The sequence below is a fragment of the Orcinus orca genome, chromosome 10, assembly GCF_937001465.1.
Source record: "Orcinus orca chromosome 10, mOrcOrc1.1, whole genome shotgun sequence".
Classification (NCBI taxonomy): domain Eukaryota; kingdom Metazoa; phylum Chordata; class Mammalia; order Artiodactyla; family Delphinidae; genus Orcinus; species Orcinus orca.
The window spans coordinates 70,952,423-70,974,661 of record NC_064568.1 but is presented as its reverse complement, the minus strand read 5'-3'; the positions used below and the strand labels follow the sequence as shown (position 1 = coordinate 70,974,661).

Below are 22,239 nucleotides of genomic sequence, written 5' to 3'. Positions count from 1 at the left end.
AGTTGTTGGCGTCTGTAAATTCTCCAAGGAGGCTTCTCCAAGGCTCTCCTCTCTTACGGTAATCACATCTCCTGTGAGGGCTCTAAGGGCCAGGAACTGAACACGTGTGTGACGTATGTGCTATCATTGCGCCCACTTTACAGATGCGAACACTCTGGCTCCGAGAGATCAATTAACTCGCTAGGGTCACCCAGCTAATAAGAGGTGAGACCAGGGTTGGAACCCCGGCCTGTCAGCATCCGGCCCCCCCTCTCCCCTCACTCCTCACATCAGTTTCCTTTAACCTTAATGACCATGGCCATCCTTTAGGGACACGTGCGTATCCTGTTGTTTAGTAGAAGGTGACATTTTCCCACTCATATTCTGCACTATTTTGTACAAATGTGTTTTCCTCATATTCATCCAAGTGCCAGGTCCTCCTGCTTGGGGTCCCCACTCTTTCCATGTGTCCACGATCTGATTTTCCCAAGAGACCAAGATTTTCAAAGAGCAAAATTATGGCTCCTAAGAAGGCCAACCTCTGACTGGAAAACCAGAGCTCCCTTGGATTGGGAACTCCAATTCAAGGATGGGATGATTGGCCCCATCATTTCAGTTGAGAAACCGTGAAATCAATCCTATTTCACTAATGAGAAAACTGAGGCCCAGGAAGGGAACGTGATGCTCTGAACTCTGTGGTTAACAATGGGACGAGCTGCAGCTTCAGCCTGAACTCCAGGCTCCATGTCGAGCCACGGTTTTTCCTTCCTTCCTTGCCCCCCGGCCCCCCATGCTCCCCTGCCTCCCCCTCTCTCCCCCTCTCTCCTCCTCACTCCTTCACTCCCTTCTTCCCCTCCCTTTCCCCCACTTTCTTTTTTTTTTTTTTTTTTTCGGTACGTGAGCGTCTCACTGTTGTGGCCTCTCCCGTTGCAGAGCACAGGCTCCGGACGTGCAGGCTCAGGGGCCGTGGCTCACGGGCCCAGCCGCTCCGCAGCATGTGGGATCTTCCTGGACCGGGGCACAAACCCGTGTCCCCTGCATCGGCAGGCGGACTCTCAACCACTGCACAACCAGGGAAGCCCTCTCCCACTTTCTTGCTCTACCTAACCCTTCCCACCCTACATTCTTTCTCCCCCTTTTCTCCTCCTGCTCCCGATGCTTCTCCCCGCTCCTCCCACGCTCCCTCTAGGCCAAGGCCACTCTCTATTGTTTGTCCATTTGTCCATCCCTCTGCCAGCTTCTCTGAGAGAGTGTCCACCCTGGAATGGGTCTAAGAACTGGCCACTGGGAAGGCCTCCTAGGATCTCCTCGGGAAACACCGTTAGAATCCTCCCTCAGCATCTACGTTGTCTGAGAGGCAGGGCCTATCCTGGCCTGGTCTTCCTAGATATTCCTTAGGTATCCCAAGTTAAGGTGATCCCTGGATGTGCTTGCCAAGAGATCCTTAACCTTGACGTTCAGAACCTTGGATCTCAAAGGTGCCCATCAGCTCACCATGGGTTACCTGCAAGGAGTCGCCTCAGTTTAGACTTTCACAAAGGGTGCTCTTCTGGGTGCTGGCCCTCGGGCAAGCCAGCTCCCCCTTTGGGATCCCCTCGTCTCATCTGTAAGATGCGTTGAGGTCCCTCTGACACTATTCCTCCACGAGCAGGCGAGTGTCCCGGGGCCACTGAAGAGCTGCTGGAACAGGAGAGTGAGAGTCCAGCTGCCTGTCACCCCTGAGCTCCAGAGACACTGCTCCTGATGGGACCACTGCAGCCCGGGGGCTGGTCCTCTCGCTCCTCGGGTTCTGACAGAAACCTGATTTCATCCCTTCCCCAGGGATGCTCTGGGCCTGTGGGCTGATCACACTAAATTCACAACACTCTGATGGGCAACCATCATTAGGAGGCCTAATTACTATTAATATTACTTACTAATCCTTGTGAAGGAAGAGATGATTAATTCTGATGGCTGTTGTGCGCTCTCTCCGGAAGGAATGTCAGCATGAGAAGTGAATTCACCGTCAAAGGCTCGTGGGTCAGGAGAGAGGACAAAAGTCATGGTATGACCCTGAGGGTTCAGAGGCCGAGCTATGGCACCCAGGGATGCTCCTGCGGCCTCGGGGCTGGAGGACCCCCAAGCCATCACACTGCGCCATCCTCCTGCGGGAGCTGCTGAAGGCAACGGGATGGGCAGCTGGGCCTCTGCAGAGGGTGCCGGATGCCCCCATCTGTCCTGTCACCTCCATCTCTGCCCTTTTCCACCCACTCCCAGCCCTCAACAGTTAGCACCTGTGAGCACTCCCTGGACTCTTAGAAAAGGCTCGGCCGGGAAACCATTGAGTTCATGAGCCATTTGTGTGCCAGTGGCTTGATCGTGTGAGACTTGCTGCAGCTTCCAAACTGACCGTGACCTGGTGTCATTGCAGCACCTGCGGGATGGAAAGCCCTTTCTCCTTCCCTAGTTGAGGCCTGCACCAGGAACCATTCGGAAGGAACCCTAGGAACTTGCCTCTGTTCTCCAAAGAAAGGCATGCAGAGCCTGCCACCTTGTGGCTGCCTCTGGTCCTACAGTGACCCTCAGCACAGATGCTCAGCTCACCCGAAGACTCAGTGCAGAGTCTCTGGGATACTGGGAAATAGACATCTGAGGGGGAAAAAAAAAAATCCCAGGCTCTGATTTCCTTTCCCGTTTGTAGGACCCACATTCCTGAGACGGTGGAGGCAGGCCCAGGGTAAGAGGCCCTGCCCTGGCTGAGACAGGAGAGGGCAGAAGACAGGAGCTGGAGAGGAAGCAGTGCTCACGGCTGGTTATTGGGCCTGTGGAGAGCCTGGGGCTGCTGACGCGTGCTGAGCAAAGCCAGAGCACCTGTCTCTAACCCTGCCTGCCAGTCACCCCCAGAGTCCCCACCTGTGAAATGAGGGTTCTTAGGTGACTTCGGAGGCCTCTTTCTGCTCCAATATTGTGTCTAGGCAGGACATTGCAAAGCAAGGGAGTGGATCCCTTCATGGCACTGACATCCCAGGATAGCTTGCCTCTCTACCTCCCAAGGGGTGCTGTTGGGCTCCACTGTTTCCCAAATGAGAATCCAAGGCAAGGAGCGCACATCAATTAAATGGGCAAAACTGCATCTGCATGAGCTGTTGGGTCTAACTCCTCACTCAGGGAGCACAGAGCCGGTCAGCCAGGGCCACCCAGGGTCAGTCCATGTGGCCAGGGATAAGCCATGTGTCTCCAGCATGTGTTTCCTCAGAATGCCAGAGCTGAGTCCGGTTAATAAAGCACAAGTTCTGAAGCCTCACAGAGCTGTGATTAGATCCAGATACTGCCACTTACCACTGGGCAACTTTTAGAATTTCTTTAACCTCTCTAAGCCTCAGCTTTCTCATCTATATAACGGGGATGGTGAGGCTATTGAGAGGATTAAATAGCGTGATGTTTGCAGAGCACCCTCCCAGGACCTGGTGTGCAGAGAGTGTCTATAAATGACGGTTGTGATCATTGTTGTTTTTGTTCCACGACCACAGCTGGTACATGCAATGCTCTAGCAATGAAAATTAGTGTATAAGCCATCTGTTATAGACTGAATGTGTCCCCAAAATTCATATGTTGAACTCTAATCCCCAATGTGAGGGTATTAAGAGAAGGGGCCTTTGGGACCTAATTTGGTCATGAGGGTGGGGCCCTCGAGAATGGAAATAGTGACCTTATAAAAAGAGGCCAGAGTCCTAGCTCACTCTACCATGTGAGAACACAGCAAGAAGTCAGCAGTCTGCAACCCAGAAGAAGGCTCTCACCAGAACACAACCACGCTAGCACCCTGATCTCAGACTTGCAGCCTCCAGAACTGTGAGAAATGAATTTCCATTGTTTGTAAGCCACTCAGCCTGCGGTATCTTGTTATAGCAGCCCAAAGAGACTAAGTCAGAAATTAGTACCAGAAGTGGGGTGTTACTATAACAGATACTTAAAAATGTAGGAGCAGTTTTGGAACCAGGTAATGGGTAGAGGCTGTCAGAGTTTTGAAGCACATGCTAGAAGATGCTGAGGTTGTCACGAATGGACTTTTAAAGGCAGTTCTGGTGAGGGCTCAGAAAGGAAAGAGGAGAGCTGTAGAGAAAGCTGCTATCTTCTTAGAGAATAGGGAAATAATCACGTAGAGAATGTTGGTAGAAATATGGATGATAAAGGCCATTCTGGTGAGGTCTCAGACAGATATGAGGAACATGTTATTGGACAGTGAAGAAAAGGTGATCTTGTTATAAAGTGGCAAAGAACTTGGCTGAATTGTGTTCATGTTCTAGTGTTTTGTGGAAAGAAGAACTTGCGAGGGATACAACTGGACATTTAGCTGAGGAGATTTCTAAGCAAAGTGCTGAGGGAGAGGCTTGGCTCCTCCTGACTGCTTACAGCAAAATACAAGAAGAGAGGAAAGATTTGAAGATGGAATTATTAAGCAAAAAGGAACTAGAACTTAAAGATTTGGAAAACTCTCAGCCTATCCGTACAGCAAAAAATGAGAAAACATCTTCAGAAGAGAACGCTAGGAGATTAGTGTGGGTGTGAATCCCAGACTTCATCAGCCTCCCAGCAGAAAAACTGCCAGACTGAACTGAAGCAGAAGGAGATGGGAGGAAGAAAGGAAGGCTGGTGGACTTCTCAGACCTCACGGGACAGGACCATAGAACTATTCTGTTGTGAATGGGCACTATCCTTCAAGACAAGGGAAGAATTACCCCAAAGGCAATTCAGAGATCATCACAGCTGCCTCCTCCATTTCAAAAAGGGAGACAATAGCCTTGCTTTCAACAATCCAGACAGCCTCTGCCCAAGGCTGTGGGGGTGGAGCCGATCAGCAGAACTATGAGGGCACGACCCCTGCCCAGCAGAGCTCAGCAGCAACTCCACCCATGGGTCCAGAAGACAGGACCCTCACCCCAGTGGGTCCGGAGGGTAGAGTGTCAAGCCAAAGAGGATTGTTCTCAAGCCCTAGGATCTCATGAAGTTTGCATTGCTAAGTTTTGGACCTGCTTGGGACCTGTCACTCCCTCCTTCTTTCCTGTTTCTCCCTTTTGGAATGGAAATGTCTATCCTATGCTTGTCCCATCATTGCATTTTGGAAGCACATAACTTGTCTGGTTTTACAGGTCCACAGCTGGCAAGGCATTTTTGCCTTAGGATGAAGCATACCTTGAGTGTCACCCATATCTAATTTAGATGATATTTCAATGGATGAGATTTTGGACTTTAGAGTTGATGCTGGCATAAGTCGGGGGCTGGTGGAATGGAATGAATGTATTTTACATGAGAAGGACTTGAATGGGGGGAGGGGCAGGGACAGAATGTTATAAACTGAACGTGTCCTCCAAAAATTCATATGTTGAAGTCTAACCTCCAAAGTGATAGTCTTTGGAGGTGGGCATTTAGGTCATGAGGGTGGGGCCCTCGTGAATGGGATTAGTGCCCTGATGAGAAGAGGCCAGAGACTTAGCTCACTCTCTTTCTACCATGTGAGAACACAACGAGAAGTCGGCAGTCTTGACCATGCTGACACCCTGATCTCAGACTTGCAGCCTCCAGAGAGAAATAAATTCATGTTGTTTAAGCCATCCAGTCTGTGGTGTTCTGGTATAACTGACTAATCATCATCCACAACAGAGGATTCTTGGCTTCTGCCATAGTCTGCTTGGGCTGCCGTAGCAGAATGCCATAGACTAAGCAGCTTAAACAACAGGGACTTATTTATTTCTCACAATTCTGGAGGCTGGGAAGTCCCAGATCAAAGTCCACAGGATCCACTTCTGGTAAGAACCCTCTCCCTGGTTTGCAGATGACGGCCTCCTCTCTGTGCCCTCACCTGGTAGAGAGACGGCTCTGATCTCTCCTCCTCTTCTTATAAGGGCATCGATCCTATAATGGGGGCTCCACCCTCATGACCTCATCCAAACTAATTACCTTCCCTCCAATTAACTTCCCTCCAGATACCTTCCCTCCAGATACCATTACCACCTCCAGATACCATCACACTGGGGATTCGATTTCAACGTATGAATTTTGGGGAGACAAACTTTCAGTCCATACAGCTCCTAGATATAAACTCTAAATTTCTCTTCTGTAAACCTCCTCCCATACCTTTTTCTTTTGTCGACTTGTCTCTTGCAGTGACGTATATGCCAGGAAAATCCTGCCCTCGCCTGGCTCCCTCCTGCACAGCCAGGAGCAGAGCAGCCCCAGCAGCCCCCTGGAGGACAGGTCTGTGGTCTTCCCTCTCTGACACCTGTGACAGCCACTGCTGTGGGTGCAGCAGGCTGAAATCGCCAATCTGCTTCCCTCACAACCCAAGGAGCCCCTTGTGCAGTGGCTTCACAGACAGAGCCCAGGGCAGGCCTCCGCCGTGGTACCCCAGGAATTCCCTGGGATCTCTCACAGATGCCAACTCCCAGAGCCAAGGAATTTTCCCCGGGGTCGCTGGGGCCCCATGCAGGCAGAGTGGCTTCATGTATCCTTGTAAATGACGTACCTGGGGCCATTCAAGGAACAGGAGCCAGCCCAGGGGCAGTTCCACATGGCCCACCAGCCCTGTGCAGAGTCCCCAGGCAGGGAAGGGCATGGAGTTGAGAAGCCTGGCCTCAGGGCTGGCGAGGCCTCTCCCCGGCACGTGTCTCCACGCCCTCTGACTAGAATACCTGCATGCCCTCCTTCCCGTGGCAGGCAGGCCGTCCAAGGGTGAACTCCACCCACCGTCCCTCCCAACCCTGGACAGAGCACACAGCTCCAGAGCTGTCCCAGTCTCCCTGCCGCAACTCTGCTTTAGCACTTCTCACTGACTTGCAGCTGGAACGCCAACAATTACATGTGATAATGAACAACCTTTGCTATTTATAATCCTCGCTGCCTTCTAAGAGAGTGGATACTGTCACCTGCTGTGTGGAGTGACAGGTGTGAGGATGGACGCTTGGCAGAGCCGGGAGAGTACCTTGCTTTGAATTTTCTCAAGGGGGACTTTATGTATAGGAGGTGGATGGAAAAGGAGGAGGGAGAAGGTGACATGCATCCCTCCCTTTTTAAGGGGATTTCACTTCTTACAAATCTCATTGGCCAGAACCTGGTCACCTGACCACACATAGCTGCAAAGAAGGCTGGGAAATGCCGTTTTTTAATGTGGCAACTTGCTGGGCTAAATATTATGGTTCTGTTTTTAAGGAGAGAAGGGAGAAGACTTATCTTTGTCTCAGGAGCAACTAGCTAAGCCATGGTGGGGGATGGGGATGCAGTGGGGACACATCCTAAAGGATACGACATCTAAGTTGGGTGCTAAAGGAATCTGGCCCCAGGTAGAATGGGCTTGGTTTGGGTAAGTTAGGGGCAGGGTGGGGGGAGGGTGTGGGTGCAGGGAGAGGAAGGTGGGGTGAGGGGATGGAGAAGATGCTGAGAGAAAGTCTGTGCTGCTGTGTAAGGGTCTGAGGGGAGAGCAGCCCAGGAAGAGGAGACAGCGAGACAAAGGGCCTGAGGCCAGAAGGAACTTGGTGTAACAGAGTAGCAGGGTGGCCGGAGCACAGTGAATGGGCCCACATCACACAGAGACAGAGTTTGAATTTCATTCCAAGAGTGATGAGAAGCCACTAAGGGTTTGAGCCAAAGGACTGGGGGACACGTGCCTCGTCTGGGTGCAGAAGGATTGCTGTGGGGGCTGCAGAGAAGAAGGGGGGCGAGGAGGCAGGAGCCCGCAGCCCCTGGGTGAGATCCAGTCAGTGAACGTGGGAAAGCACTATGGAAAGGTGAGCGCTGGGGCCAAACATAAGGCGTGGTAAAGCGTGACCTGTGCTCGTCCCCAGGATCCCGGAGAGGCCAGTGTCGTCGGTCCCGCTCACGGGGGACAGCCAGACAGACTCCGACATCCTGGCGTTCATCAAGGCCAGACAGAGCATCCTGCAGAGGACAGGTCAGTGCACCTTCCCTGGCAGCTCCTCCAGGGCCATGGTCAAGGGGCGGCGAGGGGGAGAGGCTAGAGCCGAGGAAGCTGGAAGCTTCCCGAATGTTCCTAAAGCCTCGGGCCTGGCCTTGCAGTCACTTCACGTGTGCCTGCCTCGGCCTCCTCCTGGAGAAAGCCCCAGAAGGCAGCACTGGACACACCGAGACAGGCCAAGGGGGTGGCTGGCCCAGGTGCCCCGGCCCTGCTCGGCAAAGCTGCTCTCCCTCCTCCAGATCTTCAGCGCCTCTTGTTGCCTGTCCCCAGAGCCCACTCCCCTCTGCCCAGCCCTCTCCAAACAGGAAGGGCTGAGTGATGGTTTGGTAACTTGTTTAACCCCTGGCTCAAAATTTCACTCTCCTTTTGGAGCGTGGTCCTTGCCAGCGAGTTGGAGATGTAAACACCACTTAAAAGCTCAGGCCTGAGGACATGGTAACAGTTACAGAAGAAATATGTGGTGTGTCAGAAACAGGATGAGAAAGAGAAGACCCTTCCTGGCCTCCATCACTGACCTCTCCCCTTCGTCTTGGCACCGGCCCAGCCACCGTGGACAGGCCTTCTCTTCTCCTTCCTTCTCCCTGGAGACCCACAGGGACTAGACTCCATCCGGGGCCCCCTACCCCAGCCCCACTTTTAGTCTTAGCCTCATCCCAGCACTGTAATCCAAAGGCTACTAGTCAGGCTTGGCATTGCTTTCACATGGCAGCAAGGCACCCTGATGGGTGAAACGGCCGACCTGGATCCTATGATGTCTGACTCCTGCCCCGAGAGGCCTACACACAGCTTCACCGCCAACTCCCTGCAGTTTAGATAGTAGGAGGTTTGCACGTGGACAGAGCACCCCCAGGAAAGGGTGGCCTTTGTCATATCGTCCTCACCCTCGCTGGGATGCCGGCCCGCTGACTGTTCTTTCTTCTTCACCACTAGCACCAGCAGCATCAGCGCCATTGTCAGGTCTTTTCTGAGACCTGGGACCCGCCATCTCTGCCACCAACCTGCCGTGACGCCCTGACCACATAACTTGCCTTCTCTCATCCTCAGGTTCCTTGTCTAAAAAAGAAAAACAATTGAATTCAGATTCAGTGCTCTCCAAGGCCCCATCTCTCCCCCAAATACTCTAATGATATGTATCAGACACAGAACGATACTGAACAGCCAATCAGTGAATGAACACTGCATTTATTAGGCACCATCTGTATGTCAGGCCCTGTACCAGTGCTGGGGCCATATCAGTGAACAGGACAGACTCAAGCCCTTTACATTCTGGAAGGAAGAAGACAGACAATGACCACATCGACAAAGACATAAGGTCATCCGAGGTGCCAACGAGTGCTTTAAAGTAGCTGCAATATGTAATGTGTAGAGATCCCCAGGGACACGGCGGTGGGGGGAGAGCTTGAAACTGATGGCTGAAGAGTGAGGATGGCGTAGCCATGCGGTTCTGGAAGGGAACCTTCCACTCAGTCTGGGAAGAGCAGAACGTGACCAGCCCTGGAGGGGAAGAAGCTTGGCTTGGTTACAGGCGGGGGGAGCCGAGCCAGGGAGCAGGGCCAGATCACATGGACCTTGTAGGTGAGGGTAAGGGCCTTGGCTTCCATTCCAGGAGTGGTGGGAGCTCTGTGAAGAATTTGAACCATAGCGTGATGTGATCTGATCAGTGCTTTCGAAAGCTCGCTCTGGCTGCTGTATGTAGTGTAGGCTGTGGAGGGCCGGAAGTGGCTCACTTCTCAGGAAAGCACCTTCCCAGGAAGGTCCAGGGGGAGGGTGGCCGGGACTTACCCGCCGCCTGAATGGGACACGTGAGGGTCATGAAGACTCACTTATATACTGAAAGGGAAGGCCCAGTGCTGGGTGTGGGGCGGGGGGGAGGGAATTTATGATTTGGGAAAGAGGACCAAAACTGCAGGAGAAAGTTCTTTGAGGAATTGGAGGGGATGATGTCCAGGACATAAGTGGAGGGAGGGTTGGCTTTTGGGGCTGGGAGACACACCCCTCAGTGAACAAATTCATAAAAACCAACCGTTATTTGTCCTGTCAAGAAGTCTACAAATAAGCAATACTTTAACGTTATGTTTACTTAGCTTTTGTACACATAATAGAGATGAGATCATCCAACCTTCTCAGAAGAGAAGAGGCAGACACCCAAGGTCTATGTCAGGATGGCGTCTTCCTGCTGACACCAGGCCCAGCTGGTGCAGAAAGCTGGGCCGAAGACTGGGGCGCTTCTACCACAATGCGTATGGCAGGTTACCAGTTATACGTTTCTTCCGCATATATCATTCCCTCAACACACCTGTAAATTACCCAGAGCCAAGAGTGCGATCCCCCTTTTGACAGGAGAGGAAACTGCTCACAAACGGCAGAGCCAGGAGGACCCTGGCCTCCCGTGCTTGCTCCACCGGGCCGTGCTGTCTGGAAAGCCACCCTGCTGGCGGGGGTTTTCTCTTGGCCTCCACCCTCCCTGCAGCTGGAGAGCTTTGTTCTCCAAACAAACAGCAGCCTGGAAGTAATTCATCAAAACAAACAGAAGTTCGAGGGTTCCATTTTTATTCTCAAGGGAAGGAAAATAATTCCAGGTTCTTAGTGACCATGGGGCCACAAGGAAGCTGAAAACAGGGTGACAAAGGGTCCCTCTCCGGCCAGGTCGGGGCTGAGAGGCAGCAGGTGCAGCCTCTCCCGATGCACAGATGGCCCAGGTCCCACCGCGCAGCGCTTTCTACGCAGCCCACTTATCAGGCCTCCCTGGCAGGCAAACACACAGGCCGGGGCCCAGGCACTTCCCCAGCCAAAGCAAACACTCCCTCTCCCCCCGCCTGGGCCCCTCTGCTCTTAATTTAGCGGCGCTGTCTGCCTGGGCTCCTTCAGAAGTGCTCATTACGGGGAATTTGTGACCGTCAGCCTGGGAGCAGCAGCCCAGGAAGAGTGATTTAACACAAGCCTTGCCCGACTTGTCCAGCTCTTGGACTTCACCAAGGGCCAGCATGAATCTACTTGACTTAGGATGCGTGGAAAAGCTGTGGAGCGTTTAAATCCCTGCCAGGGGCGCACGTGGACAGGTGTATCTCCCCCCGTAAGGGGCGTTAGTCATCCATGGTTTCAAATGTGCTGTTTCTAACTGCCAAGGATGGCTTTAAGAGATTAACCCCTTTCTAGAGTGCCTTCTGTTTTGTTTTGTTTTTAATCTTCCTTAATCCCTGAGTTTGGAAGTATTTCTGTCTGGACGGGAACCTTGGTGTGACCCCCGTGACCACGACGCCCTCTTCCCCAGCTGGTGCCAGGAGGAGGCTCCAAAGCCCCCCGAGCTCCCAACCCCACCACCTGTGTTCTGAAAAAACCCCGGCTCTCCTTCAGTCAGGAGGCCTCCCAGCGAAGCGGAAAGAACACAGATCCGAGAGGGAAGAGACCCAAACACAAGGGCTGTCTCCGCCATGGGAGACCGTGGGCAGGTCACCTCCTCCAGCCTCCCTGTCACATCTGTCGAGTTCAGATTCCACCTTTGCCTGGGTGGTCAGCCTCTCCTGAGATAACGTCCATAAAAGTCCCCTGTACACTGCTGAGCGCCAGGGAGCCATCATCGGGGAAGCTGGCCTCTGTGCTGAGGACTGGTCCAGCACAGACCAGTGATTGTTTCGTAAATGGTGCAGCAGTACCCTCCATTCTGGGACTCTACAGGCACAAAATCCCAATATAGACTGAGAGCTCCAGCAATTAAATAAGGTTCATAAAGGAAAGAGTGCACTGGAAATGGCACATCTGTCGTGGGCTGAGGTCCGTCTGTGTGAGGAGCTGTGTCCTGGTGACGTGCGCACTCTGAGCCCAGCCCTGCGCCCCAGCCCTGCCCCCAGTCATCACCGCGGGCAACTGTCTGCGGGGAAGGTGACAGTCCGGGGGTGGGGGCTGGCTCAGACTCCTTCCCACTCATCCTGGCCCTGGGTGCTCGTCCGTGGGGCAGAGGAAGCATCAGAGCCATGACTTACTCAGCAGCCACATGCCTGCTGGTCCCCGGTACCTGCCCTCGCCAGTCCTTGGAATAGAGACGCAAGCAACAGGTTGTTCCTGGAACCTGGCACAGGTTCCAGGAACCTGGCTGTTCCTCAGAATCGCCCGGACCCACCCCAGAGATTCTGATTTAACCCATCCTGGGAGTGGCCTGGGTAGGAGGATTCCAAAGGGCTCCCCGGGGGTTTCCAGTCTGTAGCAGAGCTGGGAACCATGGGTCCGGGGTGACTAGAGCACATTACCTTCCCACGGTCTGGTGTGTCTGACATTCTCCCTTCCTGTCCTGGGATTCAATCAGGACAGCTAAGAACATCTTAAAACTAAGGACCATCTCCATTTAATTAAACAGTGAGGCCTGCCTGGGGTCTTGCACACAGAACTAGGTCTGCAGGACCAATGGCTCACAGCCTTGAATTGTTTTCACTCTCTTCCTCCCCATTATCTCCCACATTCGATGTGTCGCAGAGATTCTCCCCCAGCAACAGCAAGCGGACCACGCCCACACTCTCCCACTGCCGGGTCCCCACGGCCACACCCAGCTGCCCGTGCTGCCTCACCCCTCAACCTCTCTGCCTGCTGCAATTTTTTTTTAACACTGTGTTCTTTACCTGAGAATCTTCAGAAATTCCCTTTTGCTCTTATTAGGACAGCCAAACTTTAAGCAAATTAACTGCACGTCACTCACACTAGCTCTCACACTTTTCTGGTCCGGTGAGTCTGGGTGGGCCCAAGATTCTGCATTTCTTAACAAGCTCCTGGAGATGCCAAGGCTGCTGGTCCGTGGACCACTCTTTGTGAAGCAAGGAGCTATGCTAGCTACGTTGCTTTTGCCAGGTACCTTGTCTGCGCCAGCGATTTGGAAATGAGGAAGTGAGGCCCAGAGAGCAAACATGTTTTGCCCAAAGTCACACCACAGGTTGGGGACCATCCTGGCTAGAACTCAGGGGTCCTGCTTCTTAGTCCAGAGAACCCTTCTCCATATCCAGCTGTGGGAGGCTACAGGATGGAGCCACGTGGTCAGGAGGGGCCACCATGCAATACAATGAACATCTGGGGCAGAAAGCAAGGAGAGAATCTCTGCGAGAATTAAGTAGGGGCCAGTGAAAATCGTGGGCTAGGAGAAGGAGGGTGGATCCTGACTCAGAGATCAGGAGTAAATGCAAAGGGAGTAAATGCAGCCCTGAGAGGTTAGGCCCTGAGAGGTGCCTTGCCCGACACCCAGAGCGGTGACCTGCAGCCTCCTCCCCTTGCCTTTCCATCCAGGAGGGGTCCGTGCTCCACGCACAGCCTAACCAAGAACACTCGTCTCCTTTCAGGTTTCCAATAAGCGCCCACCATGCACTGCGGCAGCAAGAACGGAGTACGGATGAAGGCCCCGTCTTCAGCAGTGATCTGTGGGCTGCTGGGGGCAACCGGTGACTTTGATTCTGGTGGAGGGGCTACTTCTTTAAGGATGATATCTTGGAGGCTGCCAGTGAGGCTGGGGCCAGGCTTACGGTGCCATCCTTGCTGTGGCTGCTGGAGCTGCTGGCAGTCAGGCAATGCCAGGGTGCTGGGGCGGGATGAGGGCTTTAGCTCACTCTTGTGGTGGTGTTTCACGCAGACGATCAGAAACTTTGAGATTATGAAATAGTACCATCCTAGTGTAGTGGCAGGGGAAGCTCACACTGGTAGAATGAGGGGGAAACAATAATGGGTTATTTTTAGCTACTTACCCACCCGCTCCCCTGCCCCAGCCCCTGGTTGAGAAGCCCAGGAATGGCTGGGGCAGGCTACACAGCAGGTCAGAGCCAAAGACAAGGCAGTGGAATCCAGGGCATCTGGATGGCCAGTCCTGACCTCCCAGGCCGGACCCTCCGCCATGGCCTGGACGACCCGTAGGCAGTGCCGAAACCAGCTGTATCTCCAGGGAGCCACCCCGCTGCCCCACTGCAAGGCCTAAGGACATGGCAGCACCCAGAGAGCAGCGGATGGCTCCAGGAGCTCTGCAGAGAGCTGAGAGGGGCAGTGTGGGTGCCCTGGGCCTCGCCTTCACCCCGCCTCTTAGGGCTCTGCAGGATTTGGGCCGATTCTCCCCGCTCCCACGGGGGGAGCGTCTGGTGGGGGGGTCTCGTCTCAGGAGCCCTCTCAGCATTCCAGACACGGAGCCAGCGGCCCGGTGGGTGGGTCATCCCATGCCCACCCGGAGCCCCTAGGGGAACTGCCGCCTACCTCAGGGTCCTGGCAGCAAGGGTCCAAGCCAGCTGCAGCGGGGGAGGGGAGTGGAGGAGGGAGAGGGCTGGCACCTGGAGATGAAGCCAACTGAATAAAAGTTCTTGTCCACTGCTCCCATTATCTCTGTCCCCTAAGTGCAGGCCCTCGCCACCCCAGAGAGAGAGCAGAGAGAGAACACGGCATAATCGGCTTCCCCCACCCCTTTTCAGGTCTGGGTAAAAGGATCATACAGGAGAAGCTAGATCATGACATTTCATGTCATGAAATATCATTAGAAAACTCATTTATATCATTAGATATATTTATATCATTAGAAAACTAATGCGAACAGGAGGACCTAGTTGTTGATATATAGCCAGTTAGTGGCAAATGTCCTCTCCTCGGGGGGCTTTCCCTGATCACCCCAACTAGAGTGACCCCCTGGTCCTCACTCTGTTATATTTTCATCATTACTACCTGACATCTTTCTTTATTTGCTTTTTTTTTTTTTTCCTCTTGTGGTCGTGCTGCATGGCTTGTGGGATCTTAGTTCCCCAACCAGGGTTTGAACCTGGGTCCATGGCAGCAAAAATGAGGAGTCCTAACCACTGGACCGCCAGGGAATTCCCTATTTGCTTATTTTTTAATGGTCCGCAAACCCCACCACCACCGCCAAGACTAAAAGCTCCATGACAACAGGGACCTGTCTGTCCTGCTCATCACTGTGTCCCCTGCACGAGCGGGTACTCAATTCATGAGTATCAGAGTCAGAACCAGCTCTCCTGCTTCTCAGGCCCCCACGACCTCCCTCGGGCTCTGTGACTGAGGCCCACTGGGCATTGTGGCCCTCACAGTTCTCTGGCACGTGATAAGTCCTCAGGAAAGTCCATAGAACCGGGGGAGGCCAAACAGCCCTTACAGCCTGATTCGAAAAACCTCCGCAGAAGTCCACAGGGCACACACATAAATACACGCACACTCTTTCTCTCTCAAGAGCCCTGAGGATGGTGTGGAGTGGGCCAGAGTCCGTCAGAAACAGCCTCAGTGTACCTGGCACACCTTAGTGCCCCGGCCCTCTGGAACTGCTTACAGTGTGTGGACCGTAGCTCCCCCGCCAAGAAGTTATCTCCTGGATCCAAAGGCCTTATTGACAGGGACATGTGGTGCGGCCCCACGCAGGGTGCAGATCCACCTCCTAGAACAATCACTAAGGCAGGAGAGGAAATGAAGAAGAGAGGAACACAGATAGCTCCCAAAGTCCCTCCCAAGGGAAGCTGGCCTCTGACGTGGACACCTGCTCCACCACGGTGCATCTGCCCCAAAGCTCTTTGGCCCCTGCAAATGGGAGAAATGGATGAAATGTTCTGAATAGAATCTCCAGCAATGCACCCAGGCTCAGTGGAGCCATGAAGAGGTCCAGAGTATCTGAGTTCACTCCAGGCCGAAATGTAGAGCTTTCCAAAAGTCTTCCAGAAAGCGGCCTGGCCAGTGACCCAGCCCAGTTCCTACTAGAACTGAACTGGCTCTGCCATTCCCTTGGCAGGAAGTGTCAGGAAGAGGGAGGTGTGGAATGTGACTTTCTCGGACCTTGAAAAGAGGGAGTTTTAGAAAGCAGATAGAGAAACTGTGGTAGATTAATACCTAGCCTTAATTCTTCACCCCCTGTAATAATAGAATAATAATATACATCCAAAGCTTTGCCATGGCCTCATGGGAGCAAAGTACACTTCCCTACCCCTTAAATTTGGGCTTGGCCCTGTGACTCGCTTTGGTCAGTGGGTTATTGGCAGATATGATACAAGCAGAGGCATGAAATGTGCTTGCATGGTTGGGCCTGCCTCTTGCACGCCAGTGATCTGCTTGGGAAGATCATGGTCTGGGCAGGTGCCGCCCCCTGAGCCTACATCCCAGAACATGCAGTGAGCAGACCTGAGCCCAGCCTGCGGCGCTGGAGCCTGGAGCAGAGTTTCCCCATCAAGCCCAGCCCAGGTCAGCTGCGCCCTGGCTGACCCAAAGACCCATTCTCCTGAAAATAAATGGCTGGTTGTCATTAGACACTGAGACTTGGGGTGGTTAGTTATGAAGCATTAATTGTAAGAACAGCTACAGAAATTGAAACCCAGAGACAGTCCCTGCCTAGACCCGGAATTTCTCAGAGTTCATTCCGTCCCTCCGTGCTGCCTATCGAAAGGCACTTGAGAGCTCGCTGTACATGAAAAAGTGGGACTGCCACTTATGGCCATGATAGAGCAACAGGGACCTGAGTTGGCCTCCTTCTTTAAGCAATTGAAGACCAGACAAAACTGTAAAACAATGGTTTTCAGACATGGGAGCAAAGGCAGTACAGGACATTGATCCCCAAGAGAAGAGAAACAGGTGAGGTGAGCCTTCCGATCACCTGTGTGCAGGGCAAGCCGGCAGTGCAGGAGGTAACCTGCCCTGGAGCAATCCTCAACTGACAGGGACAGGAGCTGGCGGATAAACACCCCAGCCTCCTTCCGCCCTGGGGGACAACTCTGAAGTGAGCCCTCCATGGTGTCCCCGAGAGCCCAGCAAGGTGGAGCCCCCCGATGCCCACAGGAGTCACCTGCTCCGTCACACACGCTGCGTTGGCCGCCTTCCTCCCTGTCTCTCTTGCCCTCTTTCTTGGGATCATTCCCTGGGATCACTTCCCACATGAACTACTCACACCCACATTCGGCCTCAGAGTCTGCTCCGAGGACAGTCCAGCTTAGGCAAGGACATCTATTTCAGAATCATGGGGTGGGGAGGGGGCTCTTGCATCCAGCTCTCTGGGCTCCAACTTCAACCAGAGCCCCGCTCTCCACTGCGCTACACACTGGGGCTCAGGGAAAGACTTCTCATGAGAAAGGGATCCTGCTGCTCCAATAAACACTGGAAATTTCTGAACAAGGTCAATAACCGGTATGTTTGTTTGATTGTATGTTGGTCTTGAGCCTTTCCCTCGAACCTCCCCTCCGCTTTCCCCTCCCTCTGTTGGTCACCCCGTCGGGCTGGACCTCCCCTGACGTCTTACTCTCTGGCCAGGAGGGCCGACAAAGCCCCACACACACCTGCGCCCCCTGCCTCCACACAGGAGGCTCTCCCACACCCTTCACTGCGGGGACACCGCCAGGAGCCCAGACAACCACACACAGAGCTTGTTACTCTGGCCCCGTGTGCCACCAGCAGGGTCTGAAACCAGAGCTCCTTCTCTCCACCTGCCCTTTCCCCTGCAGGGGACGTCGCGGGGCCAGGGGGGCCTTAGCCCCTCCCCTTACTTCCGGTCCAGAACGTGCCTTTTTCACTTGTGCGGATACGTGCCTATTAAGTGGCTCCTCGAGAGAATACCGATGTTGGACGGCGTGTGGGCGGGCTGGCCTTCCCCTCATCTCCAGGCTCATTCAGACGGAAAGAGGCCCATGTCCAGCTGCTCTGTTTGCTCTGCATCCTCTGCCCACTGTACGTGAAATTGATCTTGGGGGGGGGGCGGTGTTTTTCTTCTTTTTCCTCCAATCTCCCTTATCACTGCCGGATGTCAGGCCGCACTCTGCCATCAGGCCTGGCCATGTTCGACTCTCCATTAATTGATTTTGCCCTCCCCGCTTGGGAAGCGCAAATTGGCTCAGCCCATTAGCAGCAGTCATTCCCTGAAAGGGATTATAAATCATGCCCTACGGCCGCCCGCTGCTCACGGCGGAGTGGTGCCCACGTGGGGAGGTGTCGGGCGCGGAGGTGCAACGTCTGATGAGCAGCAGAGGTCCCTGCAGGCCTAAGGGTTCCCTCCTAAACCTACCCAAGCCAGGCCACAGCCAGGCAGGGGAGTAGCCAAAGCAGGTGGCAGCACACAGAGGGCAGCGACTAGCGTGTACTGAACGAGTGAAGGGAGGGAGGGGCGGGGGCTCGCTCTGGGGCGCGGAGGGCTCTGAGGACCTCTCGAGCTGACCTCCCATCAAGTCCACCGTTATGGCTCCGTTCTTTAGCTCTGTGGCCCCCTTAAGCCAGAAGAGCTCCTGGGAAAGACTGTCTTAAACTCCAGTCAGGTAATGCCCTGCCGGAAGGGAAGCAGCAGCGGCAGGGGACAGGTGGGAGGAGGCCCTCGACAGGGGGTCCATAAAGGAGTGGAGGGCTTGGCCCACAGTCACCCTGGCACCCCTTCCTGCCCAGGCCCTCAGGGAGGGAGGGCTCCACGCCGGCTGTGCCAGCCCCCCTCCCCTACCTGTCTCAGACAGCCCTCCCCCGCTGCGCTCGCCCCTCTCTCCCTTCCTTTCCTTCCACCTGAGAACAGCCACCACCTACCTGCGGACCATGTCCAGACCCAGCGAGGATACTCGGGCTAAAGAGGTTGCTAAGACGTAGAGAATGGACGTGAGGACACGGGGAGGGGGAAGGGTAAGCTGGGACGAATTGAGAGAGTGGCATGGACATATATACACTACCAAACGTAAAATAGACAGCTAGTGGGAAGCAGCCACATAGCACAGGGAGATCAGCTCGGTGCTTTGTGACCACCTAGAGGCGTGGGATAGGGAGGGTGGGAGGGAGACGCAAGAGGGAGGGGACATGGGGATATATGTATATGTATAGCTGATTCACTTTGTTATACAGCAGAAACTAACACAACATTGTAAAGCAATTATACTCCAATAAAGATGTTTAAAAATAAATAAATAAAGAGGTTATTAAGACCTGCCCAAGTCCTCCAGACAGCAGCTGATAGCTTTCCATACAGTAAAGAGAGAACTCTTCACATATGGAACTTCTCCAGGGCAATAAAATGGGACCTGATTGTCACACGGCCCGGCAGGTATAAGTACAACCCTAGCTTAGAGCCAGGACATAGCGAGTTTGCAGTGACGAGATGACGGCCAGCTCTCTCTCCCAGTCTCTCCAAAACACGAGGAGGAAACAGTCAAGGGGGAGATTTGTGACTCCAGACGCTTCCTTCTGCCCCAAGACAAGCCCACTTCCCAGTGTGGTGCTGTCTGGGAAAGCTCTGGGTTCAACGAAGGCCTTCCGGAAGATGGTTCTAGACCCCCAGGTGGCCTCAGGGACCCAGAACCAGCAGGACTACAGAGAAGGCGCCCGCAACCCCCAGACAGGGCCCCACCTAAACCGCAGGAGGATGAGGTGCTGCAGGGACACCTGGGCCTGCCTTCCACACACTTACAGCGTCAGGATGTTCCTATAACACGCAGCCTCCACGTCGCCGCTTGCACCTCCACCCACTGTGTGTGTGTTGTGTTTTGGCCTTAGAGCAGATGAGGACCCCCGTGTCCTCACTACCACTCCCTTGATCATTCATACACTTGAAAATAGTAACATTCTCCCCCTTGCTTTCGTTTCCTACGAGACTTCTCTCCCTCCCCGCCCGCCCCCCATCTCTCATTACACAAACCATGGTTGCTTGCCCTGGACATAACGCCCGTGGTGTCTGCCTCTGCACCGTCCCTTCCAAGTGACACCTGTACGTGTGACGCCGCCACCCCTGGCTGGGGCCCATCAGCTGAGGGTCGTGCATGACCCAAGGACGGCCAGACACCTGTGAAGTGGCTCACATGCAAAGGTGCTCTTGGACCCCCAGCCTTTGAGAGGATTGAACCAAGCAATACCAAAAGAGAGAAGCATGGGGCAACGGGAGCTGGTGCCGACCGGATGCCGGGGTCAGCCTGGAGCGGAACTCAGCAGAGGGAGGGAATCACTGCTGGGACAGGATGAGGGGAGGGGGCACCCCGAGGGGGTGGGCAGGGCACGTTAATGGGGGAGAGTTCAGAGTGAGGTCATGGCCCAGTTCTTCCAGAACCCTGGCTGCTCCCAGCTTCCTACCACGAATTATTTCAATTACTTGAGATAACCAGAGTGTGTTCCTATTCCTTCCAACTCAAATAAGCCTTGAACAATTAAAAGAAAAGAAAACTTATGTAACCATTGGGAAGTAACACTGGCTTAAACAAATAGGACTTATGTGTCAAACTTTCTTAAATCTCAGGGGACTTCCCTGGTGGTGCAGTGGTTAAGACTCTGCACTCCCAATGCAGGGGGCCTGGGTTTGATCCCTGGGCAGGACACCAGAACCCCACACACTGCAACTAAGAGTTTGCATGCCGCAACTAAGGAGCCCGCCTGCCACAACTAAGATCCAGCACAAATAAGTAAATAAAACATTCTTTTAAAAAAAGACTTTTTAAATCTTGAGGTAGGCGAGGAAACCAGCGGAGCGTCTTTGCGACGCTCTTGACCTTCCCTCAAGGACACGAGGTGGCTGAACAGGTGCCGTCATCTGTGCACTCAGGGCAGATGGGCGGAAGGTGGGGCCGGCTGCAGCCAAACCCTTGGTCTGGATGGAACACCTTTGCCCCGCACCTCCGCAGCTGCCTCTGCCCACATCTAATTGGCCAGAACTGGCTCACAGGTGGCCCCAGCTGCAAGGGAGCTTGGAAAGTGGCTGCAAGGGGCGGTCCATCCCCTGGCCCCCTCCCCATTTCTGGGCTCCTCTCCTCTGCTTTAGCGTGAGTTTGCTTCCAATGGCCTGGCCGCACCTGGGGCTCCTCAGTAGGCTATCCACCGGCTCCTGGAGCTGTTTTGCCTGTAGGTGCAGAGCCAGGGACGCCTGGATGACTGCCTGGGCCGGGAATATGAAAGCGCAGCCTCCCTGCCTGCAGGGAACCAACGGGGTGTGCTTCACTGGCCAGGGCTCCCCGGGAACCAGGAGGAGGCCAGGACTATGGTGCCTTGTTTGGCTTCACTTGCCCCACACCCCTATGCACCTTCACTTACTCCACTGCCCGTACACAAAGTCCCCTCTCAGGGCTGTTCCTGAGACAGCGAGGAGCGGGACTGTCACGATGGGTGAGACCAGTCATGCTCCACTGCCTGGGGCTGACGTGTACAAACGTGGGATTCTGTTAGCCGGGAAGGAGGGAAAGGCTATCAGGCTGGCAACTCACGGTGTCTGCTGGCGCAGCGCATTACAGGAAACACCAGAAAACACAAGCGGAGAACTGGCAACCCTCACACGCTGCTGGTGGGGATATAAAATGGTATAGCCACTTCGGAAAACAGTCTGGTGGTTCCTCAAAAAGTTAAACGTAGAGTAGCCATGTCACCCAGCAATTCCACTCCTAAGTACATACAGGGGAAAAATGAAAACATACAGCCCCGCAAAAAAAAAAAAAAAAAAAAAAACTTGTACACGAACACTCATAGCAGTATTATTCATAGGAGCCAAATATCTATCAACTGATAAATGGATATGTGAAATGTTGGTACATCTGTGCAATGAAATATTATTCAGCCATAAAGAATGAAGTACTGATATTTGCTACACTATGCATGAACTTTAAAAACATTATGCTAATTGAAGAAGCCAGACGCAAAAGGTCACGTATTGTATGATTGAATCTATATGAAATGTCCAGACTAGGGAAATCCAGAGACAGCAAGTTAAAGGTTGCCAGAGGTCAAGGGGGCAGGATGGGCAAATAGAGGTGACAGGTAAAGGGTACAAGGTTTCTCTCTGAGGTGATAAAAATGTTCCAACATTGATTGTGGAGATGGTTGCAGGACTCTGAATATACTTGAACTCCCAAGCTAACCTGCTAAAGGTTTCAAGCAAGGAAAATTTTCAGCAAAACCTCTAAAGCAAGTGCAACCAATTGATTAGGAGCATCGACCCTCAGACTGTTCCTGATCCGTCACTTGTATGTTCGCTTTGCCCCAATTTGCTACCCAGTTCCCTCATCCCCAGGCTCCCCCAGTAGGCGGGTCCATCCTTCTAGCTCCACTTCATAGGCAAGGCAACTGAGTACAAGGTTTATTCACACTCATTCTCATGTCTCCCCAGCACCTAAGCTTGGGGGTTTGAAGCTATCATGGGTAAGAAGCTGGGGGCTGCCAAGGGGCCCTGGGCAGAGTGAAGGGGAGCATCTGGTTTGGCCCCAAAGCGCCCATCCAACTTGGAGGCAGAAGGTGAGACACGATGGCCTCAGGAGGACCATTAGGTCTCTGAGGGGGTCCCTGCCCCTGACTTGCTGCTCTCCATGGAAAAAAAAAAAAGGCTGGGCGGGGGGTGGCAGGACTGTTTGCACTCACGGTACTTAGTGCAGCCAAGCTGAGCT

General features: G+C 53.6%; 1 protein-coding gene across 1 annotated transcript in view; it reads left to right on the top strand.

Annotated features, from left to right (window-relative positions):
- Positions 1–18,777, top strand: part of KIF6 (kinesin family member 6) — a 393,945-nt gene extending 375,168 nt beyond the window's left edge. Inside the window, exons 20-22 of the mRNA XM_033424088.2 lie at positions 6,124–6,213; positions 7,797–7,903; positions 13,246–18,777. Coding sequence (XP_033279979.2) covers positions 6,124–6,213; positions 7,797–7,903; positions 13,246–13,256 — 208 coding nt within the window. The 3' untranslated portion in view covers positions 13,257–18,777. The remainder of the gene's footprint in view (positions 1–6,123; positions 6,214–7,796; positions 7,904–13,245) is intronic.
- The last annotated feature ends 3,462 nt before the right edge of the window (positions 18,778–22,239 follow it).